Here is a 27119-nt window from a genome sequence, read left to right as displayed (position 1 = left end):
ATAGTGAATTGTCGATCAGCATCGGCAACACTGTCAAAGTTACAACTTCAAAAGCATTGGATAAAACTCAGGCCTTGCTTGGATCACAAAATTTAAGGGATCCTACTAGCATCCAAATCTAATAAAAACATTATGTTATGTTCTGTGCTTAACAACAGATAAAATATCAGCTCAGATCTACCCTCATTCACGTTGGACCACACATCTGAACCATCTCTGGATGGCTCCCTCACAATGTATCCACACCCAATAAAACCAGCACGCTCATACTTCACATACTATGGAAGTTCGTAGGCCTGCGAGGGCCTTTAACTAGGGCTGGCTTGGGTCTCTCTTCTCAGCGCTTCGCCCTGTCTGTGTTTGTGTTCCAGGCAGGGGAGTTGCCCTTCATGCCGATTTATTGACGCAAGATCCCCCCGGCTTGGCCTGCCAGCAATTACTCACAGCGGGAGAGTGGAGAGGAGAGAGAGGGGAGGGGGCTGGCTCAAACATGTGCGTATGTGTGTGCATGCTGGCTCGACATGAGTTAGCTCGACCTGGCCAGGGATGCAACCCAGTTACAAAACGCCAAGCAAAACGTACATGTCACCCAGCCAGGCATCGCCACCCAAGTCTAACATGGTCAAAGGCCTTCGATTGGAGACTGTTGCACTTGAAGTATGTAGAGAGATGCAACCCAGGACTGTTCTAGAAATGGAAAAGGATTAACTCTAAAGAAGTGGACAAGGTTTCCGCTATATTTCAAGTGGACCAGTGAAAAATCTTAGCTCCTGGCTCCTAGTGGGAACAACCTGTTGACCAAGGAATGGCTTGTTCAAATAAAAGACCATCCTGATAACATTATCAAAAGTTATGTGGCCCTTTATCCAATATAGAATAAGGTCAGCAAAGACCTGCATTATCGGCACTGTACTGCAGCGCCAGCTGTGCCATCAGAGACTCTGGGTTTGCGCCCAGGCTCTTTTGTAACCGGCCGCGACCGGGAGGTCCGTGGGGCGACGCACAATTGGCCTAGCGTCGTCCAGGTTAGGGAGGCCTTGGCCGGTAGGGTTGCCCTTGTCTCTTTGCGCCCCAGCGACTCCTGTGGCAGGCCGGGCGCAGTGCGCGCTAACCAAGGTTGCCAGGTAAACGGTGTTTCCTCCGACACATTGGTGCGGCTGGCTTCCGGGTTGGATGTGCGCTGTGTTAAGAAGCAGTGCGGCTTGGTTGGATTGTGTATCAGAGGACGCATGACTTTCAACCTTTGTCTCTCCCGAGCCGGTATGAGAGTTGTAGCGATGAGACAAGATAGTAGCTACTGAAAACAATTGGATACCATGAAATTGGGGAGAAAAAGGGGTAAAATTCAAAATATATATATAAAAAAATAAAAGACCTGCATTATCATGGATCATACAGAGGGCCTGTAGAGAATCCCTTTCCCAATATGTAGGACTGTGTTGTCAATCCGATCTCATTGCTGTGTTAATCTGTATTGGTCAAAGGTCACATCCACAGCAGTTCAAAGCTGACCCATGCTTGATGGGTTTCGATCACCTGTTTGCTGTTGACAAGGGTTCATCACCGTCTCAGTTTGATAATTGTTACATCTGGAATGACTTCACGAAATTTCACTGAAAAAGACCGCTAGTTAAAAAGCTTCTGGTTTATTGTCATTTCATTTTCGTTCCGTTCGCCCTGGGAGCGCATTCCTGACGCATGCCAGTGTGATGACGCAACGGTGAAAAGAAGCAGAAAATAACACGCCTGCCTCAAGATCGACGACACTGAAATTCTAATCCGGCCTCATGAACTCTTTGAAGACTTTCAACAACTTCAGGGAAAAGCAACGGGTCTTCAGCCAAAGCACATGAGTCAGAGAAGCAAAATAAACACGCCAGGGAAAACATGATCAGAACTCAAATGGAACGTACAATGTGGCCTCCTTCCACAATCAATTTATATAACCAAACTTACAATGGCAAAGAAAAAAGTCGGGACCCACTCTACCAGAGAGAGAAAGTAATAGATAACTTTGACCTGAGACAGTAAGGCACTGCAGTGTCCAGGCTGACGCATAATCCCTTGGATCCAGAACCCGAGAGAGGTCGCACCAGCATTCCAGATTGACCTGACCTGCACTGGGTCAATAGCGCAGCCATAATCAATCAGTGCCTGGGACCTCAGCTTGTTAGACACGGTGAAGATGGCCAGAACATTTGGGGTAAGACACAATTGGCCTTTCATTGGGAGGCTAACATAGCAGGATGTTTGTTGGATAAAATATACCCTAAAATAAATCTCCGAGGCACACTGCAGCAGGGAAACCCCTTCCCGTGCTTCAGCAACCTTGATACCATCTGTCCATATAGATTTCGTTACTGATCTCCCTCCGTCTGATGGTTTTCACCACTATTATGGTTGTTGTGGTCAGATTCTCTAAATCTTGCCGTTGTATCTCTCTCTCTCTCTGGTTTGCCTACAGCTCTCCACGTCACTGAGGCACTGTTCCAGAAGGTCTTCCGGCACTATAGCCATCCGGAGGACATTCTCTCTGACCGTGCCCCTGATTCATGTCGCGGGTATTGAGAGCCTTCATTGAGAAGCTGGGGGCCATGGCCAGCCTCACATCCGGGTACCAGCCTCAGTACAATGGGTAGGCGGAGAGGACCAACTAGGAGCTGGGGAGGTTCTTTAGGAATCACTGCCAGGATCGGCAGGGTGAGTGGGCCCGGTTCCTTCCCTGAGCAAAGTATGCCCAGAACTCACTTCGTCACTCCTTCTCTGGGCTGACTCCTTTCCAGTACGTGCTGGGATTTCACCCGGCCCTGGCCCCCCATGGTCGTTTACAACTCACCACTAACAACCGGATATTTTCATGTTTCCCTCCGGCCAGTGGTTCCTGGTCCCCTGGCTGATGCCATCACCCACGACACCCCTCTGCCTCCCCTGAACATCGATGGGACCCCCGCCTATGCCGTCAGGTCCCTACTGGACTCCCACGTCATGGGGGTCAGCTTCAGTACCTGGTGGACTGGGAGGGGTACGGTCCAGAGGAGCGCTGTTGGGTCCCGGTGGCCAACATCCTGGACCCCAAAATTATCCAGGATATTCATCTCCGCAGTCTGAGGGCGAGGAGCGGACCAGTCTAGGATACTGTCACACCTCTCCAGTGCTCAACATCGCCATTGGTCCTGACACCACTGGTCCTGACACCATTATTACGTACAACTGGACCTCATCATCACCTTGATTACTCTCCCTTCATTTAGCCCTCAGTAGCCTCAGTCGCCAGGCAGTATTGGTCACATTCAGTACACTTCTCCTGTTTTGTTTACCTGCCTTCTCTCTTCATCACTAAATTCTTCTTCTGCACCTGCTTCCTTTTATTTATTCATTTTTTATTTAACCTTTATTTAACTAGGCAAGTCACTTAAGCAAATTGAACAAATTGAACAAATTATTATTTACAATGACGGACTACACCGGCCCATCCCGGACGACGCTGGGCCAATTGCCGCCCTATGGGACTCCCAATCACGGACGGTTTGATACAGCCTGGATTCGAACCAGGGTGTCTGTAGTGACGCCTCAAGCACTGAGATGCAGTGCCTTAGACCGCTGCGCCACTCGGGAGCCAAAGCGTTCCTGACTGCAAGGGTATAAGTTACACACTACACATCACTACCGGGACAAGCTAATTTGCTTTAAACAATGCAAACAACGTTTAACAGTACATTATGTATTAACATTGATACACAGTTTATTGTAAACAAAAATAGGTATGATGTATAACTATTTGTCATTATGAAGTGTTTTTCATGGTTGCAAAGGCAAGGGATGCAAATGCCACCGCAATTAAAGAATAACTCTGGTGCAAGTTTATTGCTGTATCCCGCTACAGCCTTGGTATTATCAACCTCGGTATTGGGGCAATGTGCGGTGCTACATTGGTTCAATTAGCTGGGGAGCATCCTGGGCAGAGGTGCTAAGTACTGGGGCTGACAGTCTTGGTGGACTGTTCAAGCCCTAAGACCAGAGCACTACTCAGAGGGACAGACGTTTTAATCTGTAAAGGCGTCTGCATGCTTCCCAGACGAAACAGTTCGGAAGAGTTTGGTGACGTTTTTGTTCCTGTTGGACTTCGGTGAGTTTTTTCCCCCGCCTGTTCGGGCACACAACATTTTTTCTGGAGACAAGCTGAAGTCAGTAGCCAAAGTCTACGTCACTTCGTTGGTGATTGGTCAACAGTAAGGATTCTTCAATAAAGTCTTTGTTGTCATTCAACGAGAGACGACTCGTTTTCATGCAAATTCTTTCATTGAGAAATACTGCACCAAACAGCTTAGGCAGATGTAAAATTGCGTGACTAAGATCTCCTCTGCAAAAATGTAAAATGCTTAGGGGAAAAGTAGGATAGACATTAACAGGCCAAATAATATAAAATGATCATGAAAGGTTGGCTGCAAAACACCCTGACACTGAAGACCCAACAGCAAAACACATACAAATATGAAGCCAACATGGAGAGTTTACGAGTTAAAGGGTGTTATTCTGTGTTAAAGGATAACTTTTGGTTGACCATGAACTGTGGAAGTGTGTATTTGACAAACTCATAAAAAATATGTCAAATGTGAAAGAAATGTGTGTCAACAGGGTTTCAAATTTTAAGACAGCTATGCACCTAAATGACTGGGATCCCTAATAACCTATAGTCTCATACAAAAACACAACTAAGCTTGTTACCATGAGACCTTCAACCAGTCACCACAATATCTGCACGATAGCTTTCTAACTTCTAGGAAACCTGTACAAATGTGAGAGATGTGTGATGTGTAATCTTTCATCTAACTAGGCAATACTACAAGCAAAAGGTCAGAAGAAAACAAAACTGTAAAAAGGAAATGTCTGTGGTTAATCTGAAACATTATTTCCTATGTTGCAAAATGTCACAAAATTCTGAAAATTACTATAATGATTATTTTAGAAAATTAGAAATGTATTTATTTGATTCTTTATCTGTGTGTCCACAAGTATTGTTAAGGAAAAACATTAAAAAGCAAACTCATGTTGTTTGAAAGCATTTAAAAATATATATATTTCTGCCCAGCAGTACTCTCATAAAACATTTACAACAAGACACATTCACATATGAACTTTGTCGCGACAACTCCACATGTCAAACAGAAACGTTGGCACTGCTCTGGAGTGTCATACAACAGACTTTTGTAAAGAGAAATCTAAATCTATTTCCATGTGAAAATGTTGTGGGATTTTCTCCATTGGCTTTGTTGGTAGGCCTACATTATGCTCAAATAGCCACAATAACCTATTGGCTACTGTTTAAAAACTGTAAGGGTACAGTATATGTGTTCACTGTAAATGTTGCACATAATTCACACAACGTTTCCAATCACAAGACCAAAACTTTGCTCAGTGCCCCAAAAAATTGGAGGGAACATTGGTCGTAGGGAGCCAGGTGTGGTGGTGGTATTTCCTCATATATAAAAAGTTATAGTTCTTCCTCTAGTTAACCATGACCAGGCATCAAAACGAAGGCATCCGGCGCACAACCAGCACAATGTTGCCAGGAAGTTGCAGGATCTATGGCTACGTCTCAAATGGCACCCTATTTCCTGTATTTCACAGTACTATTTTCTTTACCGTAAAACATGACACCATCTCTCTAAATTTACAACGGGGAGGCTGTAATATGTTTTACAGTAAGGAAAAATAGTACTGTGAAATATATTACAGCATCTCTGCTGTAAAGCAAAATTACAGTACTAAGCTGCCAACTCTGGTGCCAAAATAATGCTGTAAATTTACAGGGGAAAGTTTTACAGTGTGGGGCTTGGACAGAAAGCCTGACAACAAACCATCAGACTATCACAATAAATAAATGTGATATTTACGAAAACAAACACACACACCTTCCAGCCTTAATTGTGTGCAAACTGTGGGAATTTAAGAGAATGACACCCTAAAAAGCACAGAGAGGAGAGAAGAGAAGATTTTTCAATTTCAGAGAAGTCAGAGGGATTATTGCCTGTGTTCCCAGTGTAAGTCGGCAGCGCCTCGATTAATAAATCATTAAGACATCTCAATTAGGGGGTCTACCGTGTCCCTCACTGTGGCATCGTAATCCTCCACTGCTGCTGCTGCTTCCGGCATGCTTGGGTTGTGTTCCCAGAATAAGCTTACCCAAGCAGTCTGGCACAGGGACAGATTTACCGGAGGGGAGGAGCAGGCACTAGGGGATTGTGTGTGTTTGCGTGTGTGTATAGTACCAGTCAAAAGTTTGGACACCTACTCATTCAAGGGTTTTTCTTCATTTGGACTATTTTCTACATTGTAGAATAATAGTGAAAACATTAAAACTATGAAATAACACATGAAATCATGTAGTAACCAAAAAAGTGTTAAACAAATCAAAATATACTTTATATGTTAGGTTCTTCAAAGTAGCCACCCTTTGCCTTGATGACAGCTTGGCACGCTCTTGGCATTCTCTCAACCAGCTTCACCTGGAATGCTTTTCCAACAGTCTATAAGGAGTTCCCATATTTGCTGAGCACTTGGGGGCTGTTTTTCCTTCACTCTGCGGTCAAACTCATCCCAAACCATCTCAATTGGGTGGAGGTTGGGTGATTGTGGAATTGTGGAGGACAGGTCATCTGATGCAGCACTCCATCACTCTCCTTCTTGGTCAAATATCCCTTGCACAGCCTGGAGGTGTGTTTGGTCATTGACCTGTTGAAAAACAAATGATAGACCCACCAAGCACAAACCAGATGGGATGGCATATCGCTGCAGAATGCTGTGGTAGCCATGCTGGTTAAGTGTGCCGTGAATTCAAAATAAATCACAGACAGTGTCACCAGCAAAGCACCCCCACACCATCACACCTTCTCCATGCTTCACGGTGGGAACCACACATGCCGAGATCATCATCATTCTACTCTGCGTCTCAAAGACACGGCGGTTGGAACCAAAAATCTAAAATTTGTACTCATCAGACCAAACGACATATTTTCACCGGTTTAACATCCATTGCTCGTGTGTCTTGAACCAGGCAAGTCTCTTGTTATTTGTGTCCTTTAGTAGTGGTTTCTTTGCAGCAATTAAACCATGAAGGCCTGATTCACACAGTCTCCTCTGAACAGTTGATGTTGAGATGTGGCTGTTACTTGAACTCTGAAGCATTAATTTGGGCTGCAATTTCTGAGGCTGGTAACACTAATAAACTTATCCTCTGCAGCAGCGGTAATTATGGGTCTTCCTTTCCTGTGGCAGTCCTCATGAGCGCTTCATCATAGCGCTTGATGGTTTTTGTGACTGCACTAGAAGAAACTTGAAATGTTCTTGACATTTTATGAATTGACTGACCTTCATGTCTTAAAGTAATGATAGACTGTCATTTCTCTTTACTTATTTCAGCTCTTCTTGCCATAATATGGACTTGGTCTATTACCAAATAGGGCTATCTTCTGTATACCACCCCTATCTTGTCACAACACAATTGATTGGCTCAAAACGCATTAAGAAGAAAAGAAATTTCACAAATTAACTTTTATCAAGGGACACCTGTTCATTGAAATGCTTTCCAGGTGACTACCTCATTAAGCTGGTTGAGAGAATGCCCAAGAGTGTGCAAATCTGTCATCAAGGCAAAGGATGGCTACTTTGAAAAATAAATCAAACATATATTTATTTAATATTTGAGATGTAACACTTTTTTGGTTACTACATGATTCCATATGTGTTATTTCATAGTTCTGATGTCTTCACTATTATTCTACAATGTAGAAAATAGTAAAAAGAAAAGAAAACCCCTGGAATGAGTAGGTCTGTCCAAACTTTTGACTGGTACTGTATGTGCACATGTGTGTGAAAGAGTGCGTATTTCCATCTGTCTGTACATATAATCAAAAGTGAATGACGGTCGGTCAGACAGGCAATTAAAAAGTTTGACCTCGCCCGGTTGAGACAACCAGGATCTTAGTGGTGTTGGGTGGGTGATCCCTGCTGGATCATGGATGGTGAAACAGTTGGGGGTCCCTGGCTGAAAGTTCCCTCTCTCAGATCCTGTTTCTTTAAAAGGATTAACAGGCCGAGGCAGCAGAAGGTGACACCCAGGTCTCCAAAGCTCTTTACATTGTTAGATCATTCTAAAGAATTAGTGGGGCAACACCACCAGGGATCTTGATTGCTCTCTCTCAGACTTGTGATCAGGGATCTGTGGCCTTAGGCTCATAAAGGACTCAAGGAGCACGGTTACATACATACAACAATACAATTGTTTATAATTGTATAATACAATTGTATTATTGTGGATAGTCAGATTAATATTATACTCTGTTTAAAACATTTACATACGATTTCCCTAATAATCCTTTTTACATGAACACATCTGAAATCAGGCTACCTGAAGGAACTTTTGATGAATGCAGAATACACTTCACTCATGCAGAGGGTTGGGTAGTTTATAGGGATGCACAATATATGAGTGAACATATAGGAATCAGACGATATTAGCTAAAAATGCCAACATTAGTACCGGTCTATTTTAACGCGGATGATGAAAACATCTTCGTTTATAACATAGGTACAATGCATAATGACGCTAGAGGTCGACCAATTATGATTTTTCAACGCAGATACAGATTTGGAGGACCAAAAAAGGCAGATACCGATTAAATCAGATGATTTGTATATGTATATATTGGTAATGACGACAATTACAACAATAATGAATAAAAACGTTTATTTTAACTTAATATAATACATAAATGTAATCTATTTAGTTTCAAATAAATAATTAAACATGTTCAAATTGGTTAAAATAATGCAAAAACACAATGTTGGAGAAGAAAGTAAAAGTGCAATATGTGCCAAATAAAAAAGCTCATGTTTAAGTTCCTTGATCAGAACATGAGAACATATGAAAGCTGGCGGTTCAATATTCCCAGATCTTCAATATTCCCAGTTAAGAAGTTTAAGGTTGTAGTTATTATAGGAATTATGACGCGTCGACTATTTCTCTCTATAACATTTGTATTTCATATACATTTGAAGTCGGAAGTTTAAATAGTTTTCCTGACATTTAATCCTCATAAAAGTCCCTTGTCTTAGGTCAGTTAGGATCAGCACTTTATTTTAAGAATGTGAAATGTCAGAATAAAAGTAGAGAGATGTCACGAGTCCGACCGAGGGTGGCTTCCCTTCCCGGTCGGGTGGCGCTCGGCGGTCGTCGTCACCGGCCTATTAGCTGCCACTGATTGTTTTTCCTCCCCCTCCTTGTATGTTTATTGGTAGCACCTGTTTGTGATGATTAGTTGGGCTTCTTTAGATAGCCGGCCCTCCTGTTTGTTGTATGGGATTAATTATTGTAACCTTCGCTCTGTAGTAGAGGAACGTGTTTGTTCCTGGTCGTGCATTTTTCAGTTGTACATTTTTCATTCCCCGTGTTTGGGGCCGTTATTATTGTGAGCACCCTGTGGTGCATTGGTGCATTAAAGAGCACAGCATTGCACTCTCTGTCTCCTGCGTTTGACTCCACACCCACGACACCTGGAGCATTACAAGATAATTATTTGTTTCAGTTGTTATTTATTTCATCACATTCCCAGTGGGTCAGAAGTTTAAATACACTCAATTAGTGCTTGGTAGCATTGCCTTTAAATGGTTTAACTTGGGTCAAAAGTTTCGGTGTAGCCTCCCATAAGCTTCCCACAATAAGTTGAGTGAATTTTGGCCCATTCCTCCTGACAGAGCTGGTGTAACTGAGTCAGGTTTGTAGGCCTCCTTGCTTGCACACACTGTTTCAGTTCTGCCCACAAATGTTCTACGATTGAGGTCATGGTCATTGAGTTGTGGCCACTCCAATACCTTGACTTTGTTGTCCTTAAGCCATGTTGCCACAACTTTGGAGGTATGCTTGGGGTCATTGTCCATTTGAAAGACCCATTTGCGACCAAGCTTTAACTTCCTGACTGATGTCTTGAGATGTTGCTTCAATATATCCACGTAATTTTCCGTCCTCATGATGGCATCTATTTTGTGAAGTGCACCAGTCTGACCTGCAGCAAATCACGCCCACAACATGATGCTGCCACCCCGGTACTTCATGGATGGGATGGTGTTCTTCGGCTTGCAAGCTTCCCCCTTTTTCCTCCAAACATAACGATGGTCATTATGGCCAAACAGTTCTATTTTTGTTTCATCAGACCAGAGGACATTTCTTCAAAAAGTACGATCTTTGTCCCCATATGCAGTTGCAAACCGTAGTCTGGCTTTTTTACAGCGGTTTGGGAGCAGTGGCTTCTTCCTTGCTGAGCGGCCTTTTAGGTCATGTCGATATAGGACTCGTTTTACTGTGGATATAGATACTTTTCTATCTGTTTCCTCTAGCATCTTCACAAGGTCCTTTGCTGTTGTTCTTGGATTGATTTGGACTTTTTGCACCAAAGTAGCGTTCTGTCTCCTAGAGATGAAAGGTCTCCTTCCTGAGTGGTTTGACGGCTGCGTGGTCCCATGGTGTTTATACTTGCATACCACTGTTTGTACAGATGAACGTGGTACCTTCAGGCATTTGGAAATTGCTCCCAAGGATGAACCAGACTTGTGGAGGTCTACATTTTTTTTCTGGGGTCTTGGCTGATTTCTTTTGATTTTCCCATGATGTCAAGCAAAGAAGCACTGAGGTTGAAGGTAAGGCCTTGAAATACATCTGCAGGTACACCTCCAATTGACTCAAATGATGTCAATTTGCCTATCAGAAGCTTCTGAAGCCATGACATAATTTGTGTAATAATAATGTGTCTGTAAACAATTTTTGAAAAGATTACTTGTCATGCACAAAGTAGATATCCTAACCGACTTGCCAAAACTACAGTCTGTTAACAAGAAATTTGTGGAGTGGTTGAAAAGTGGTTGAAAAACACGTTTAAATGACTCCAACCTAAGTGTATGTAAACTTCTGACTTCAACTGTACCTTTGACTATTGGATGTTCTTATAGGCTCTTTAGTATTGCCAGCCTAATCTCGGGAGTTAATAGGCTTGAAGTCATAAACAGCGCTGTGCATCAAACATTGCGAAGAGCTACTGGCAAAACGCAGTAAAGTGCTGTTTGAATGAATGCTTACGAGCCCGCTGCTGCCTACTACCGCTCAGTCAGACTCTATCAAATCATAGACTTAATTATAATATATTTAACACAGAAATACGAGCCTTTGGTCATTAATATGGTCAAATTCGGAAACTATAAATTTCGAAAACAAAACATTTCACTGAAAGAATAAACATGGAACCATTCCGTATTTTATCGAACATGTGGAAACCATAAGTCTTGGTTGCTGTTACATTGCACAACCTTTAATGTTATATCCTAATTATATAAAACTCCGGCAAATTAATTACAGTCTTCAGACAGTTCGCAAAGAGCCAGGCGAACCAAACTGTTGCATATACCCTGACTTGCACTGAACGCAAGAGAAGTGACACAATTTCCCGAGTTAATATTGCCTGCTAACATGAATTTATTTGAACTAAATATGCAGGTTTAAAAAAAATATACTTCTCTGTATTAATTTTGAGAAAGGCATTGATGTTTGTGTTTAGGTACATTTGTGAAACGATCGTGCTTTTTTTGCGAATGCGCTTTTGTTTAATCATCACCCGTTTGGCGAAGTTGAAGTAGGCTGTGATTCGATGATAAATTAACAGGCACCGCATTGATTATATGCAACGCAGGACAAGCTAGTTAACCTCGTAATATCATCAACCATGTGTAGTTAACTAGTGACTATGTAAAGATTGTTTTTTATACAATAAGTTTTAATGCTAGCTAGCAACTTACCTTGGCTCCTTGAAGCCAAAAGGTCCTTTTGATGCTGCACTCGCGTAACAGGTGGTCAGCCTGACACGCAGTTTCCTTGTGGATTGCAATGTAAATCGGCCACAATTGGCATCCAAAAAGGCCGATTACCGATTTTTATGAACATTTTAAAATCGGCCCTAATTAAATCGGCCATGACACCACATAAAATGTAGCCCTACACGTGAAACACAGCATTCTTAACCTACCCCACAATGTCTGCTCAGTGGATCGAGCAGTCAACAAGTCGAGCAGTCATTTGAAAGAGTAAGACAAGAAAACTCAAAGGCGAAATCCATTAAAACACCAAGATAATGGAATTCATTACCCTTGACAATCAACCGTTCTCTGTCATGGGTGATGTTGGCATTTGCCGAGTGATCGAGCAACGGTACCTTTTTTTCCCTTTGTTTCTATTTTTCAAATGTTGCCCTACAGGGAGTTACACAGTAACCTGTATTAACTTCAAGACTGAGATTTGGACCAGCGATATCAGCCCCATGAGCATGCTGAGTCTGACAGCACAGTGGGTCATCGAGGATTTTGTACTGAGGAAAGTCGTATTGCATGCTCAAGAATGTGCCGGTTGTCATATCGCTGCTGCCATTTCAATTGAATTTGAGAACATGTTTGAAACATGAACACACTCGCTAGCTCCATTTGTACAACTGACTCGAGAAATAAGCCTCATCAACTGTGCCTGCAGCAGACGTGATACCCTCTGTCATGGAATTGAAACGCCTGCTCAACAAAACTGCCAGGGATGTAAACAAATATGTATAAAATTTGAGATAAGCTTCATGTGAGTATTGAACATTTCTGGGATCTTGTTTTCAGCTCATGAAACATGGGACAACACTTTACATGTTGCGTTTATATTTTTGTTCAGTTTAGTATTCGTATTCTAATTCCTAATTCTAATGCCACCGATTCTGTCACATAACAGCGGATTGTGCATGCCCATTCTGACTTTGCCAATGCTAAACTAACCAGTTAGCTATCAGCTAGTGTGCAACGTTAGTGCTGACTAGTTTCCCTTTATGGCCCTTTATCCCGACGGGGTAGATATTTTTACTGGCCCACATTGGCGAATGAAACAGTTGACCTTGACAACAGTTTTCCCCGGCAACAAAACTGCCCACACAGGCTGTGTACAAGCGATTCGGTGGTGTTTTCTCTTTACTGTGTCGCCACCATGCTCAATGCTATGTACAAGGACCGCTACTTCGATGCAGACAAGAAACAGGGATAGCGTAACGTGAAATGTTACATACACAGCTGGACAAGATGGAAATGGACACAGTGACAGTGCGTACTGAGGAAGAGAGGCCATGGACAGACAGAGCTGAAACTTCACTGCTTGACATGTATGATGCAATCCTGGTTGAGAATGAAACAACTGAACAAACGAACAACGAACCAGCACAGCCAGTAAGTGAAAGAAATAGGTTTTGATTATGTTTTACTGGTAATGGGAACATACGTAAATGCCAACAAAATAACTTTTTGGTCAGTGTGGTGTGTGTGTGTGTGTGTAACCTTTATTTAACCAGGTAGGCTAGTTGAGAACAGGTTCTCATTTACAACTACGACCTGGCCAAGATAAAGCATAGCAGTGTGAACAGACAACAACACAGGGTTACACATGGAGTAAACAATAAACAAGTCAATAACAAAGTAGAAAAAAAGAGACTCAATATACATTGTGTGCAAAAGGCATGAGGAAGTAGGCAAATAATTACAATTTAGCAGATTAACACTGGAGTGATAAATGATCAGATGGCCATGTGCAGGTAGAGATACTGGTGTGCAAAAGAGCAGAAAAGTAAATAAATAAAAGCAGTATGGGGATGAGGTAGGTAAATTGGGTGGGCTATTTACCGATGGACTATGTACAGCTGCAGCGATCGGTGAGCTGCTCAGATAGCAGATGTTTAAAGTTGGTGAGGGAGATAAAAGTCTCCAACTTCAATGATTTTTGCAATTCATTCCAGTCACAGGCAGCAGAGAACTGGAAGGAAAGGCGGCCAAATGGGGGTGTTGGCTTTAGGGAGGATCAGTGAGATACACCTGCTGGAGCGCGTGGCATGGGTGGGTGTTGCCATCGTGACCAGTGAACTGAGATAAGGCGGAGCTTTACCTAGCATGGACTTGTAGATGACCTGGAGCCAGTGGGTCTGGGGACGAAATGTAGCGAGGACCAGCCGACTAGAGCATACAGGTCACAGTGGTGGGTGGTATAAGGTGCTTTAGTAACAAAACGGATGGCACTGTGATAAACTGCACCCAGTTTACTGAGTAGAGTATTGGAAGCTATTTTGGAGATGACGTCGCCAAAGTCGAGGATCGGTAGGATAGGCAGTTTTACTAGGATACGTTTGGCGGCGTGAGTGAAGGAGGCTTTGTTGCGGAATAGAAAGCCGACTCTAGATTTGATTTTAGATTGGAGATGTTTAATATGAGTCTGGAAGGAGAGTTTACAGTCTAGCCAAACACTTAGATACTTACAGATGTCCACATATTCTAGGTCGGAACCATCCAGGGTGGTGATGCTAGTCGGGCGTGCGGGTGCAGGCAGCGAACGGTTGAAAAGCATGCATTTGGTTTTACTAGCGTTTAAGAGCAATTGGAGGCCACGGAAGGAGTGTTGTATTGCATTGAAGCTCGTTTTGGAGGTTAGATAGCACACTGTCCAAGGAAGGGCCAGAAGTATACAGAATGTTGTCGTTTGCGTAGGTGGTTCAGGGAATCGCCAGCAAGAGCAACATCATTGATATATATAGAGAAAAGAGTCGGCCCGAGAATTGAACCCTGTGGCACCCCCATAGAGACTGTCAGAGGACCGGACAACATGCCCTCCGATTTGACACACTGAACTCTGTCTGCAAAGTAGTTGGTGAAAAAGGCAAGGCAGTCATTAGAAAAACCGAGACTACTGAGTCTGCCGATAAGAATATGGTGATTGACAGAGTCGAAAGCCTTGGCCAGGTCGATGAAGACGGCTGCACAGTACTGTCTTTTATCGATGGTGATTATGATACCGTTTAGTACCTTGAGCGTGGCTGAGGTGCACCCGTGACCGGCTCGGAAACCAGATTGCATAGCGGAGAAGGTATGGTGGGATTCGAGATGGTCAGTGATCTGTTTGTTGACTAGGCTTTTGGAGACCTTAGATAGGCAGGGCAGGATGGATATAGGTCTGTAACAGTTTGGGTCCAGGGTGTCTCCCCTTTAAAGAGGGGGATGACTGCGGCAGCTTTCCAATCCTTGGGGATCTCAGACGATATGAAAGAGAGGTTGAACAGGCTGGTAATAGGGGTTGCGACAATGGCGGCAGATAGTTTCAGAAATAGAGGGTCCAGATTGTCAAGACCAGCTGATTTGTACAGGTCCAGGTTTTGCAGCTCTTTCAGAACTTCTGCTATCTGGATTTGGGTAAAGGAGACGCTGGGGAGGCTTGGGCGAGTAGCTGCGGGAGGGCGGCGCTGTTGGCCGAGGTTGGAGTAGCCAGGAGGAAGGCATAGCCAGCCGTTGAGAAATGCTTGTTGAGGTTTTCGATTATCATGGATTTATCAGTGGTGACCGTGTTACCTAGCCTCAGTGCAGTGGGCAGCTGGGAGGAGGTGCTTTACAGTGCCCCAGAATTTTTTGGAGTTAGAGCTACAGGATGCAAATTTCTGCTTGAAAAATCTGGCCTTTGCTTTCATGACTGACTCCATGTATTGGTTCCTGACTTCCCTGAACAGTTGCATATCGCGGGGACTATTCAATGCTATTGCAGTCCGCCACAGGATGTTTTTGTGCTGGTTGAGGGCAGTCAGGTCTGGAGTGAACCAAGGGCTATATCTGTTCTTAGTTCTGAATTTTTTGAACGGAGCATGCTTATCTAAGATGGTGAGGAAGTTACTTTTAAAGAATGACCAGGCATCCTCAACTGACGGGATGAGGTCAATATCCTTCCAGGATACCCGGGCCAGGTCGATTAGAAAGGCCTGCTCGCAGAAGTGTTTTAGGGAGCGTTTGACAGTGATGAGGGGTGGTTGTTTGACTGCGGAGCCGTAGCGGATACAGGCAATGAGGCAGTGATCGCTGAGATCCTGATTGAAGACAGCGGAGGTGTATTTGGAGGGCGAGTTGGTCAGGATGACGTCTATGAGGGTGCCTTTGTTTACAGATTTAGGGTTGAACCTGGTGGGTTCCTTGATGATTTGTGTGAGATTGAGGGTATCTAGCTTAGATTGTAGGACTGCCGGGGTGTTAAGCATATCCCAGTTTAGGTCACCTAACAGAACCAACTCTGAAGCTAGATGGGGGGGCGATCAATTCAAAAATGGTGTCCAGGGCACAGCTGGGAGCTGAGGGGGGTCGGTAGCAGGCGACAACAGTGAGAGACTTATTTCTGGAGAGAGTAATTTTTTTAATTAGTAGTTTGAACTGTTTGGGTATGGACCTGGAAAGTATGACATTACTTTGAAGGCTATCTCTGCAGTAGACTTCAACTCTGCCCCCTTAGGCAGTTGTATCTTGATGGAAAATGTTATAGTTGAGTATTGAAATCTCCAAATTTTTGGTGGCCTTCCTAAGCCAGGATTCAGACACGGCAAGGACATCAGGGTTGGCAGAGTGTGCTAAAGCAGTGAGTAAAACAAACTTAGGGAGGAGGCTTCTGATGTTGACATGCATGAAACCAAGGCTTTTTCGATGACAGAAGTCAACAAATAAGGGTGCCTAGGGACATGCAGGGCCTGGGTTTACCTCCACATCACCCGCGGAAGGAGGAGTAGTATGAGGGTGTGGCTAAAGGCTATCAAAACTGGTCGCCTAGAGCGTTCGGGACAAAGAATAAAAGGAGCAGATTTCTGGGCATGGTAGAATATATTTAGGGCATAATGCGCAGACAGGGGTATGGTGGGGTGCGGGTACAGCGGAGGTAAGCCCAGGCACTGGGTGATGATAAGAGAGGTTATATCTCTGGACATGCTGGTTGCAATGGGTGAGGTCACCGCATGTGTGGGAGGTGGTACAAAGGAGGTATCAGAGGTATGAAGAGTGGAACTAGGGGCTCCATTGTAAACTAAAACAATGATAACTAACCTGAACAACAGTATACGAGGCATATTGACATTTGAGAGAGAGACATACAGCGAGGCATAAAGTAATCGCAGGTCTTGATTGGGAGAGCTAGCTAAAACAACAGGTGAGACAACAACAGCTAATCAGCTAACACAACAACAGCAGGTAAAATGGCGATGACTATGCAGAGAGGGTCGGATTAACTACACACAGAGCCTGAGTTCGCGGCTGGGGCCAACAGATAAAAAATAAATAAACAGAATGGAGTACCGTGATTAATGGACAGTCCAGCAGGCATCAGCTATGTAGCCAAGTGATCATAGTGTCCAGGGGGCAGCAGTAGATGGAACAGGGGAGCCGCCACTACGCTAGCACTCGGGCGACACGGCGTTTAAAGTTAGTAGCCCTCCGACGGAGGCCAGTTGAAGGCACAGCGGATGGAGTATTTGTCGACAGACCAGTCGTGGAGGTGTGGCGGGGGGCCGTGTCGACAGAGAAATCCAAGCCAGATGGCGAAATAGGGATTGTAGAATTGAGTTTGCTAGCCGGGAGATGCGCCTGGCTCACTGATAACTGGTGCTAGCTTCGTGGCAGTGGCGTTAGCCACTATAGCCAATTGGTAGCAGCGGTGAACCGGTGCCAAGGTCCAGAGTTTACAGCAAGGATCCGGTGGAGTATTGGGCTCTAGCCGTGTATGAGTGAGGTTCGGGTGAACAGTGAGTAGGCCGGGAGGTGGGTCTCAGGGATAGCTTCGGTACTGGATGCCACGGTGAGCGCAAGCTAGCTGTGAGCTAGCTAGCTGCAAGCTGTGAGCTAGCTAGCTGCAAGCTGTGAGCTAGCTAGCTGCAAGCTAGCTGTGAAGATCAGAAGTAGTGGTCCAGTGATTACGGCAGGAATCCGGCGTTGTTGTGGAGAGACAGTCCGATACTGGTAGACTGGCGAGTATTATCCAGGCTAAGAACAGGTCTGGTATCTGTGCAGAAGGTAAAAGCCGCTAACAATGACTAAATAGCTTGTAGCTAATTAGCTGGTTAGCTTCTGGAGGTTCTTGAATGTGTTCTAAAATGTAAAAAAATGTAAAATTATAGCGATACCGTATCACATTGGGTGAGACAGGTTACCGGAAGGTATAATCGAATTAAAAATCGAAAAGAGAATGAAAATAAAGTTGAAATATATATACAAAAAATATGAAAAATACAAAAGTACACGAGGCACGAACAAAACACGTCTTCACTGCTACGCCATCCCAGGTACCCTGGGTCTCTGCTTCATTGCTCCAGACCAGCGCAAGGGGGAGTTAGAGCACTGATTATGCTTTTAGGTCCCAATGCACTACTGTGTCTCTAATTGACAATAAATGGGTGACATAAACCAAATAGAAACTGATAATAGTGCACGAATTCAGCAGCAGGCTGTGAATTCTGCAAACAACGTTTCAAGCAGGACAATATAAATTGGTCATATTGGTCATGGCTCCCGAGTGGCGCACAATGGGATTGCCTTGCAGTTCTCCAGCTTTATCCCCTGAAATAGCGGTAGGCACGAGGTTCAAGGCACAGGACGTGCCACAGAGCAGCGCACAGAAGACAGACCTAGCCCATGGGGAATGGAGGAGGAGGGGGGTGGACCCCCACTGGGTAGCACAGACCCCCACCCCGCCCCACTGGGTAGCACAGAGCAACACTTTAAGGGGCATTGCATTAATGATAGCACTGACCAGGGAAAAGTTCCCGCTAATCTTAGTGCCTGTCTGCATGTTCAAACTAAAACAATGTAACTAATAATGGCGCGAAACATTCCCCTTAGATACAGTGGGGAGAACAAGTATTGATACACTGCCGATTTTGCAGGTTTTCCTACTTACAAAGCATGTTGAGGTCTGTAATTTTTATCAAAGGTACACTTCAACTGTGAGGGACGGAATCTAAAACAAAAATCCAGAATATCACATTGTATGATTTTTAAGTAATTTGCATTTTATTGCATGAATGACTCAACCCGAAAAAGCATTAAAGACAGAGTTAATGAGTACTTGAGGTCACCGAGAAAGTCTGGACATGACCTGCTCTCCCTTATGTAAGGAATTAGGCTCTTTACCACGTTTACAACAGTATGTACTGTAGACTATTTTTATTTGTCAGACTGTACAGTAGCCTAATAAACAAATGCAGGCGGCTTCTATTAAAAATGCTTTAAATGCTTTGTTATCCAAATGTTTAAAGTGAGTGTGGGCGACCTCATGCAACCTCAAAATGCCAGATAAAGCATATACTGTACAGCACTGTATTTCTTCAGCATCTTTATGCTTTCATTAATAATATTATGATAAAAAAATAATTACAAAATTACGAATTACTATGGGAATAAATATTACTGAATGACAGAAATATTGGAAAAAGTAGGCTAATGAATGTAAACTAATTGTTGCGTACTGGAAAATACTCTTTCAAACACACACGGTCACAACTACAGATTGCCCCTTTAAGTCTATCAAAAGTGTGCGAGTTTGAGCATGTGTCCATTAGGCCTATGGATATTTTTTTTCATCGGCATGATTTGGATTGAGCAATAAAAGCCCCACTTTTATTTCATAGGCTGGGATCCGCACTATGCAGCTGTTGCAAGAGTGCATATTTCACTGGCTGTCCACTGGTTTTGAAACAAAGATTGATAGGCAGCTTAAGCTTCTTCAATTCAACCATTATTGTGTTCAAATACACATTGTGAACAACCATCCACAACAACCACAATCCGTAAGGCGCAAATACTGTAGCTAAAAATGAGAGCAGCAGTGTAATTCACAATCACATCAATGTGCTATGTAGTGATCAATAATAAGTGATATCCGTATCGCCGTAGACTTCACCACTGCTGTCATCCTTACCTCCAAGTGTTTATTCAAGTTGGATAATCTTTGGATGCCGACAGCAGTCGCACCACTGGAAGACATAGCTTGGACTGTAAAGCCTATTCCTGCTCTTTTCCCGCGATCCATCAAACACATTTGGTTCATCATCATAGTGGTCTCTCGCTTAGGTGGAAAAAACTTAAACTTGCACCTTTTTCAATCCTGATTTGAATGTCATTGAGAAAAGTGTCAAGTTTCTCCCAAACCTCCTTTCCGAATGTCAAAGTAATCCTCAAAGTAATCCTCTAGTTTTTCAAAAGTATCTGTAATCTGATGACAAGATTTTTGTAATCCATTACTCCCCAATCCTGCTCGCGCATAAGAGGGAGGCTTGTGCTACAGCTGCTGCCACATACACAGATCAAATACACCGCTGGAACGCTGACTAAGCTGTTAACATGCACTAACAATTCTAGATTGCACGGAAAACCAGGTATTTTTAAAATCGCATATGCAAACTTCGGTTATGAGCTTACTCTTATTAGTAGTCATACTTCCGTCTGCCATAAACAGTTTAATGTTGCATTATTCATGTGCATGTAAACGTACTCATCGTTTCCCCCATATGCATTTAGCAGCGGCAATGTATAATGTAGATGTATGGATGTAGGCCCCAGGAATGTAAGCCCCAGCAATTTCCCTTATGCAAAACCATCTAAGACTCAGATCATAAAAAATAATGTTACAATTACATCTAAACTGTTTTAAATCGGAATTTGATCTATGGCCTTAATAATATTGGGTCAAATGACATTCATTAGGCCTGTGATTCATTATTCATTGAAGCTAAATAATTGAATGTATTCAATTTATAGTTTAGTTCCAAAGCGACATAAAAAAAAGCACTTTGAGGCTCATTTCTGAAGCTTCTATCGCGCAATAGGTCTACACACCATCGAACTACGATTCCCAGAGTGCATTTCAATTCCCAGGGTGCTAGGGCCGCTCGCTGGCTACTGTTTGCAGGCCCAGACAAACTCTTACCTTGTCGACTGTAGGAATTCATCGTAGGGTACCACTCCTGGGAGGCGAAACTGATGAAGAGGATGAGGACAATGGCCTCAGTACTCCTCTTGGAGGTGTAAGATGAACACCATCCGCCGTCCGGCTGGATGGACACTACGAGGAAGACTATGATGAAAGGGGGGGTGTCTCAAGGGCTCATTCTAGACAAAGCAGCTTTCAGGGTATTGCCTTTGGCTTGCTTCTTCACTCCTGTGAATTCAACCTGTCAAGGGCACATGAACACACAAGTTTGAGTGAGGTTGGTCACATGTGGACCAAGTATGCTCCCATTAAATAAAAACTATATAGGCATATTACGTCACATATAATGCACCTGTACAAGCCATTGTACAGTGCCTTCGGAAAGTATTCAGAACCCTTGACTTTTTCCGCATTTTGTTACGTTACAGCCTTATTCTGAAATAGATTAACGTTTAATGAAACTTTTATAAAAGTGATAATGCCCTCGAAGCCGGTGTTTGGAGGATATATTTGCACGGTTTGCCATCCCTCGACCTCGTCTCGGGCCTAACATCAGCCGTGCCAAAAAATCCACATTTATAAAAATTAAAAAATACAGTTAACAGTGCAATTCAGAGCAAAAACCAAGCCATGTGGTCAAAATAATTGTACGTATAGCTCCGAGAAAGGATTGTGTCGAGGCAAAGATCTGGGGTAGAAGGGTACCAAAATATTTCTGCAGCATTGAAGGTCCCCAAGAACACATTGGCCTCCATCATTCTTAAATGGAAGAAGTTTGGAACCACCAACACTCTTCCTAGAGCTGGCCACCTGGCCAAACTGAGTAATCGGGGGAGAAGGGCCTGGTCAAGGAGGTGACCAAGAATCCGATTGTCACTCTGACAGAGCCCCAGAGTTCCTCTGTGGAGATGGGAGAACCTTCCAAATGGACAACCATCTCTGCAGAACTCCACCAATCAGGCCTTTATGGTAGAGTGGCCATACGGAAGCCACTCCTCAGTAAAAAGCACATGACAGCCCACATGGAGTTTGCAAAAAGTTACCTAAAGACTCTCAAATAATGAGAAACAAGATTCTCTGGTCTGATGAAACCAAGATTGATCTCTTTGGCCTGAACGCCAAGAGTCACGTCTGGAAGAAACCTGCACCATCCCTACGGGGAAGCATGGTGGTGGCAGCATCATGCTGTGGGGATGTTTTTCAGCAGCAGGAACTGGGAGACTAGTCAGGATCGAGGGAAAGATGAACGGAGCAAAGTACAGAGAGATCTTGATAAAAACCTGCTCCAGAGTGCACAGGACCTCAGATTGGGGTAAAGATTCACCTTCCAACAAGACAACAACCCTAAGCACACAGCCAAGACAACGCAGGAGTGGAATCAGGACAAGTCTCTGAATGTCCTTGAGTGGACCTGCCAGAACCCGGACTTGAACCTGATCGAACATCTCTGGAGAGACCTGAAAATAGCTGTGCAGCAACGCTCCCCATCCAACCTGACTGAGCTTGAGAGGATCTGCAGAGAAAACTGGGAGAAACTCCCCAAATACAGGTGTGCCAAGCTTGTAGCGTCATACCCAAGAAGACTCTAGGCTGTAATCGCCGCCAAAGGTGCTTCACCAAAGTACTGAATACAGGGTCTGAATACTTATGTAAATGTGATAATAAATAAATTAGCAATAATAAAGGAATTAAAAACTGTTTTTGTTTTGTCATTATGGGGCATTGTGTGTAAATTGATGAGGGGAAAAACAATTTAATCAATTTTAGAATAAGGCTGTAATATAACAAAATGAGGAAAACGTCAATGCACTGTATATGTGCAGACTGTCTCTCTTTCAGTCCTGTAGACTATTAGATATCATCCTGTGCAAAAATAGTCAGTCTCAATTCTAACAGATTCTTCACTACAAGGGCAGTTTGGGTTACACATGCTAACAATGAGATCGCCTCCAGTCCTTCCCAGTACACAAGGTGCTTAAAAGGTGTCAATGCTGTCCACAGGCTAGGGCAAACAATGAGACAGTGACAGACTCACATACAGGCAGTTACACCCACACGCACACACTGCCCTCCTCAGTAGAGAGAGAGGTACTTAACAATGAAAAGGTCAGTCCTGTATTTAACCACATAAATAATAACAGCCAAATATGGCCTTCATTGGAGTAGGTTAATAACTTATTCAGAAGACTGGGCCTGGGCAAAACCCTAGGCCTCAGCTGCAAAAGCAGCATCAGAGTCTGTCTTACAGCTATTGTACAGCACAATATTTTCATCACCTTCGACATTCTAAACAACAGTGTTTACTTTCCGGTTGTCAACAATGCACATTAGTTCCATTGCTTTGGTGAGGCTACACAACACATTGTCTCAATCTACCCCCTCTGCTCCAATGTAATAGTCCAACCTGTCAAACAAGACACCATTCAGTTGTCTTCACTCGCTATTTGACACAACACATAATTTCCACTCTTTCTGGCATGGCACACATCCCTAAAAACAATACACATCTGAGCAACACTCAACACTCTCAGGCTGCCCTCCGATTCGCCATACACCCACCCCCACCCCACCCCGAAGTGTGCACTTTCATGGATTTACAAGGAATGGACAGGTGTGAGCAATATGGTTAAACACATGCTTATACCAATCCAATGGTTTGAAATCAATGAGGGAGCATGAACAAGTGGACATTGGCTAAGTAGGGTAGAGATTTGGACTGCAGCCCTTGTACTGGAACATCTGCCCTTCTGTTTCCTCAATGCAAAAGGTTTCCAAGGTCAAGCAATTATTTGACGCCAAATGAAAATCAGATTTGTGTTCAGGAGCGAGAAAACGTTTAGAAACGAGGAGGTAACAACTGAACTTGTGCAATAGGAACACAGATGTTCATTTACAAAAGGCTCTGCTATGGAATGTGCCCTACTTGGTTTGATACCACTCAGGAGGAACGGGTCAAAAAGACTTAAAATACTACAGTCTGTGCTGACGAGATCTCCTCAGTGTACGTGTGCATGTGTGCGTGTGTAATAACATATGGCCTGGAGGGATCCAGTGACATAATACACAAAAGTGACAATCTGGTAAGGGGGAGTGTTGGCTTCTTGTTGGATCTGCCGCGCCATGAGAGATTTCCAGCGCACGTTTGCACTGCTATAGTCACCCCAGACATATTTTCTAAATCAGGGGAAGTTAAGGGTCTGTCGCATATAAATGTCGTAAAATACAGAAATGTCAAACCAAAGCCATATCATGTTGAGCATTTGTGAATAGACGAGGGTTCTTGACAAACAATGTCATTATTTTACTGAAAAGGCTCATTTGTTCTTAATGACTAACCTGGCTAAATGAAGGTTAAATAAAATTGTCAACACTCCATTGACGGCTCATATCAACATGACTACTCATATCAATATACATGGATGATTGAGTGAACTAATAATTACCTTGCTAATCTGTCTTAACATCATCTTAAAGGCCCAGTGCAGTCAAAAACATGATGTGTTTTAGATATTTCCACACTATAAGGTTGGAATAATACTGTGAAATTGTGAAAATTATGATAATGCCCTTTTAGTGTAAGAGATCTTTAAAAAGAACGCCTGAAATTCCAGCCCATTTTGGTGAGATGGAGTTTATCACCAGCTTTGCCCTCCCCACTGAGACCACTCCCAAACAGTCCTGGCAAAAGTCTTGCTTTAGAAATTGTTCTTTTCTAACAAGCTATTTTTTGTTTATTTTTGAGCATTTTAATTGAAAACAATCACAGTAAGGTTTTTAATTGTTACCCAGAAATGATTTGATATTAAGAGCAAAACGGCTGCATTGGACATTATTAATGTTCCCAGCTGTAGGCCCTTTTGACCGACCGATAGGATAAGAAGTGCACATCAACAATATACAGGTCTGAAAATGTCTACTCACTTGACAGAAATGTGTCTCTTGCAGCCAATAAAGGAATTCATTTCCCCAGTGCTCCAAACTGTACCGAAGGTAATCATGTCTGCATAAAAATAACATGGGGTCGAGATTGCCAGTGGTAAACAACAATTAGGGCCGTGCGGCGCGCAAAATTAATCACTGAAATGTACTTCTGGTGTTTGACAGTTACTGCCTGCCTCTCGGGCCTAATTGAGTATGAATAATTCACTCAGGGACCACAATTAACGGTAGTGTATGTACATGCCTGCACGTATGTATCGGAAAAATTACGCGATGGCGGCTAGACACATTATTGTGTTTTTGTTGTGGTTGGAGTTTTTCTTCCATTTATTGACAGAGGCTGCTCCTGAAAGTTTTAGTTAAGGCAGGTGATGGCTGGGGTGGAGTGGAATGGGGGGGCGGATAGGAACAGGTGAGCGTTTAGGGTGCAAAGCCCCTCCCCAAAAATATTGTCTGGTGTGAGGACCATGGTTGTCTGAACTCATTGGTGCTGATGGCAGGGCACTTGGGAGACAACAGGGGAGAGGAAAGGGAGAGAAGGGAAGGCGGGAGAAAGTGGAGCCTGGCTGTGCTGAGAGGAAAGTGACACCTTATCTGACATGACAGAACCCTCCCCGTGTTGACACAATACTCGCTGCTGCATGCTCATGTTCTCAAGAGAAAAGAGAGACGAGCTGTAGCCCGCAGGTTACACATCAATCAGCAGTTTAAAAAAAAAAGAGGACAGGCACAAGCACCGACAATCGCTGGGATATTGCTCAGTGTGACGTTGGAGTTCTCGTAGGGGCAGGGAGTGTGGTATGTGTTGGCTAGGAGAGCGTGGGGGCTGGGGAGAATCGTATCTCAAAACTGAATAGGTAAAAGTCTTGACCCTTTCAATGTGTAATGGACAGCAATGCCTCAAAACTGACAGTTCTGTCAAAAAGTAAAACATTCTCAACAGTTGACAAGAACAAAACAGCCCTTGGAAATCCAACTGACTTCCCAGCTAAGGATTTGGTTAAACGTTAGGCAGTAAAAAGCGCTTCTGACTCTACATGCACTTATTTCAAGTTATTATACTAAATGTCTGCCAAATATTTGATGGTGGAATGCAAACAGAGGTAACACAAATATTATTCCATATTCTCGACAAAGCTTCCTGTAATCCACAAGTCTGAGATGAGACAATTAAAACTACATTAACATTCAACTCTGGCACTGTACTATAATTGGTGCTGTTCACAGACTAAACTACACTTCGCATTAGGCTTTCTGCCATTTTGTTAGCTACAAGTGCCCTGACACCAATGTCTGTCAGCTTTAAAGCTTAGAACTGTCAAACTTTGTGAACACCAGACCCTTCTACACAAGAGCTATCATTTAGATTTCTTATCTAGGCGTTGTATAGAAGTCTAATGTGGTGAAGACACTGTCATTTAAACAACGGGCGGGTCTAATCCTGAATGCTGATTGGTTAAAACCACATTCCAGCCGGTGTCTATTACAAAAGTTGCCACCGGCTAAATCTATGTTGTTAAAATATCTATTTAATATGTTCCATCTGACTGTGCAATCCACTGTCTCATCAGCCCATCCAGGCAACTTATAAACTTGATCTCCACTATAAAAAGCAGCCAGTATGGCAATAGAACATATAGAATGAATGACTGGGTCGCGTCTCTAGTAACCCTTGATTTGTGTCGGCACTAAATCTTGTGGAAGGATGAAATAGTATGAATACATTTATCAAATTAACATTTAATGAAACTATGTCAATCATTATTTGAAAATGTTGGTAACCCGTTGTATAAAAGTGATAATGCCCTCGAGACCGGTGTTTGGAGGATATATTTGCAGCCCTCGACCTCGTCTCGGGCCTAACAACGCCCGTGCCAATATATCCTCCAAACACCGGCTTCGAGGGCATAATCACTTAAATATGGCTTTGTGGGCTTGAATTGTTAGTTGCTGAGATTTGATGTTTTGAGGTTATTCTGTTGTTGAACTTTAACATTCGCTGTATTCATTATGTTATAGACTGGCTGCATATACAGTGCAATCGGAAAGTATTCAGACCCTTTGACTTTTTCCACATTTTGTTACGTTACAACCTTATTCCACAATTGATTCAATCATTTTTTTCTCTCAACACACAATACCCCATAATGACAAAGTGAAAACAGTTTTTTTAACATTGGCAAATGTATTAAAAATAACTAAATGAAATACCTTATTTACATAAGTATTCAGACGCTTTGTTATTAGACTCGAAATTGAGCTCAGGTACATCCTGTTTCCATTGGTCACCCTTGAGATGTTTCTACAACTGCCTATATAAAAGGTCCCACAGTTGACAGGACATGTAAGA

General features: G+C 43.3%; 1 protein-coding gene across 4 annotated transcripts in view; it reads right to left on the bottom strand.

The window, feature by feature from the left end:
• The window catches only part of hdac4 (histone deacetylase 4), a 246272-nt gene that overhangs the window by 209614 nt on the left and 9539 nt on the right, over window positions 1-27119 (bottom strand). For all 4 annotated transcript variants that reach the window (XM_064975777.1, XM_064975780.1, XM_064975779.1 and 1 more), the window contains exon 2: window positions 20828-21071. In XM_064975777.1, coding sequence (XP_064831849.1) covers window positions 20828-20849 — 22 coding nt within the window. In that variant the 5' untranslated portion in view covers window positions 20850-21071. The remainder of the gene's footprint in view (window positions 1-20827; window positions 21072-27119) is intronic.

The sequence above is a fragment of the Oncorhynchus masou genome, chromosome 10 (assembly GCF_036934945.1).
Source record: "Oncorhynchus masou masou isolate Uvic2021 chromosome 10, UVic_Omas_1.1, whole genome shotgun sequence".
NCBI lineage: Eukaryota > Metazoa > Chordata > Actinopteri > Salmoniformes > Salmonidae > Oncorhynchus > Oncorhynchus masou.
This window is presented reverse-complemented; position numbering and strand designations above follow the sequence as displayed.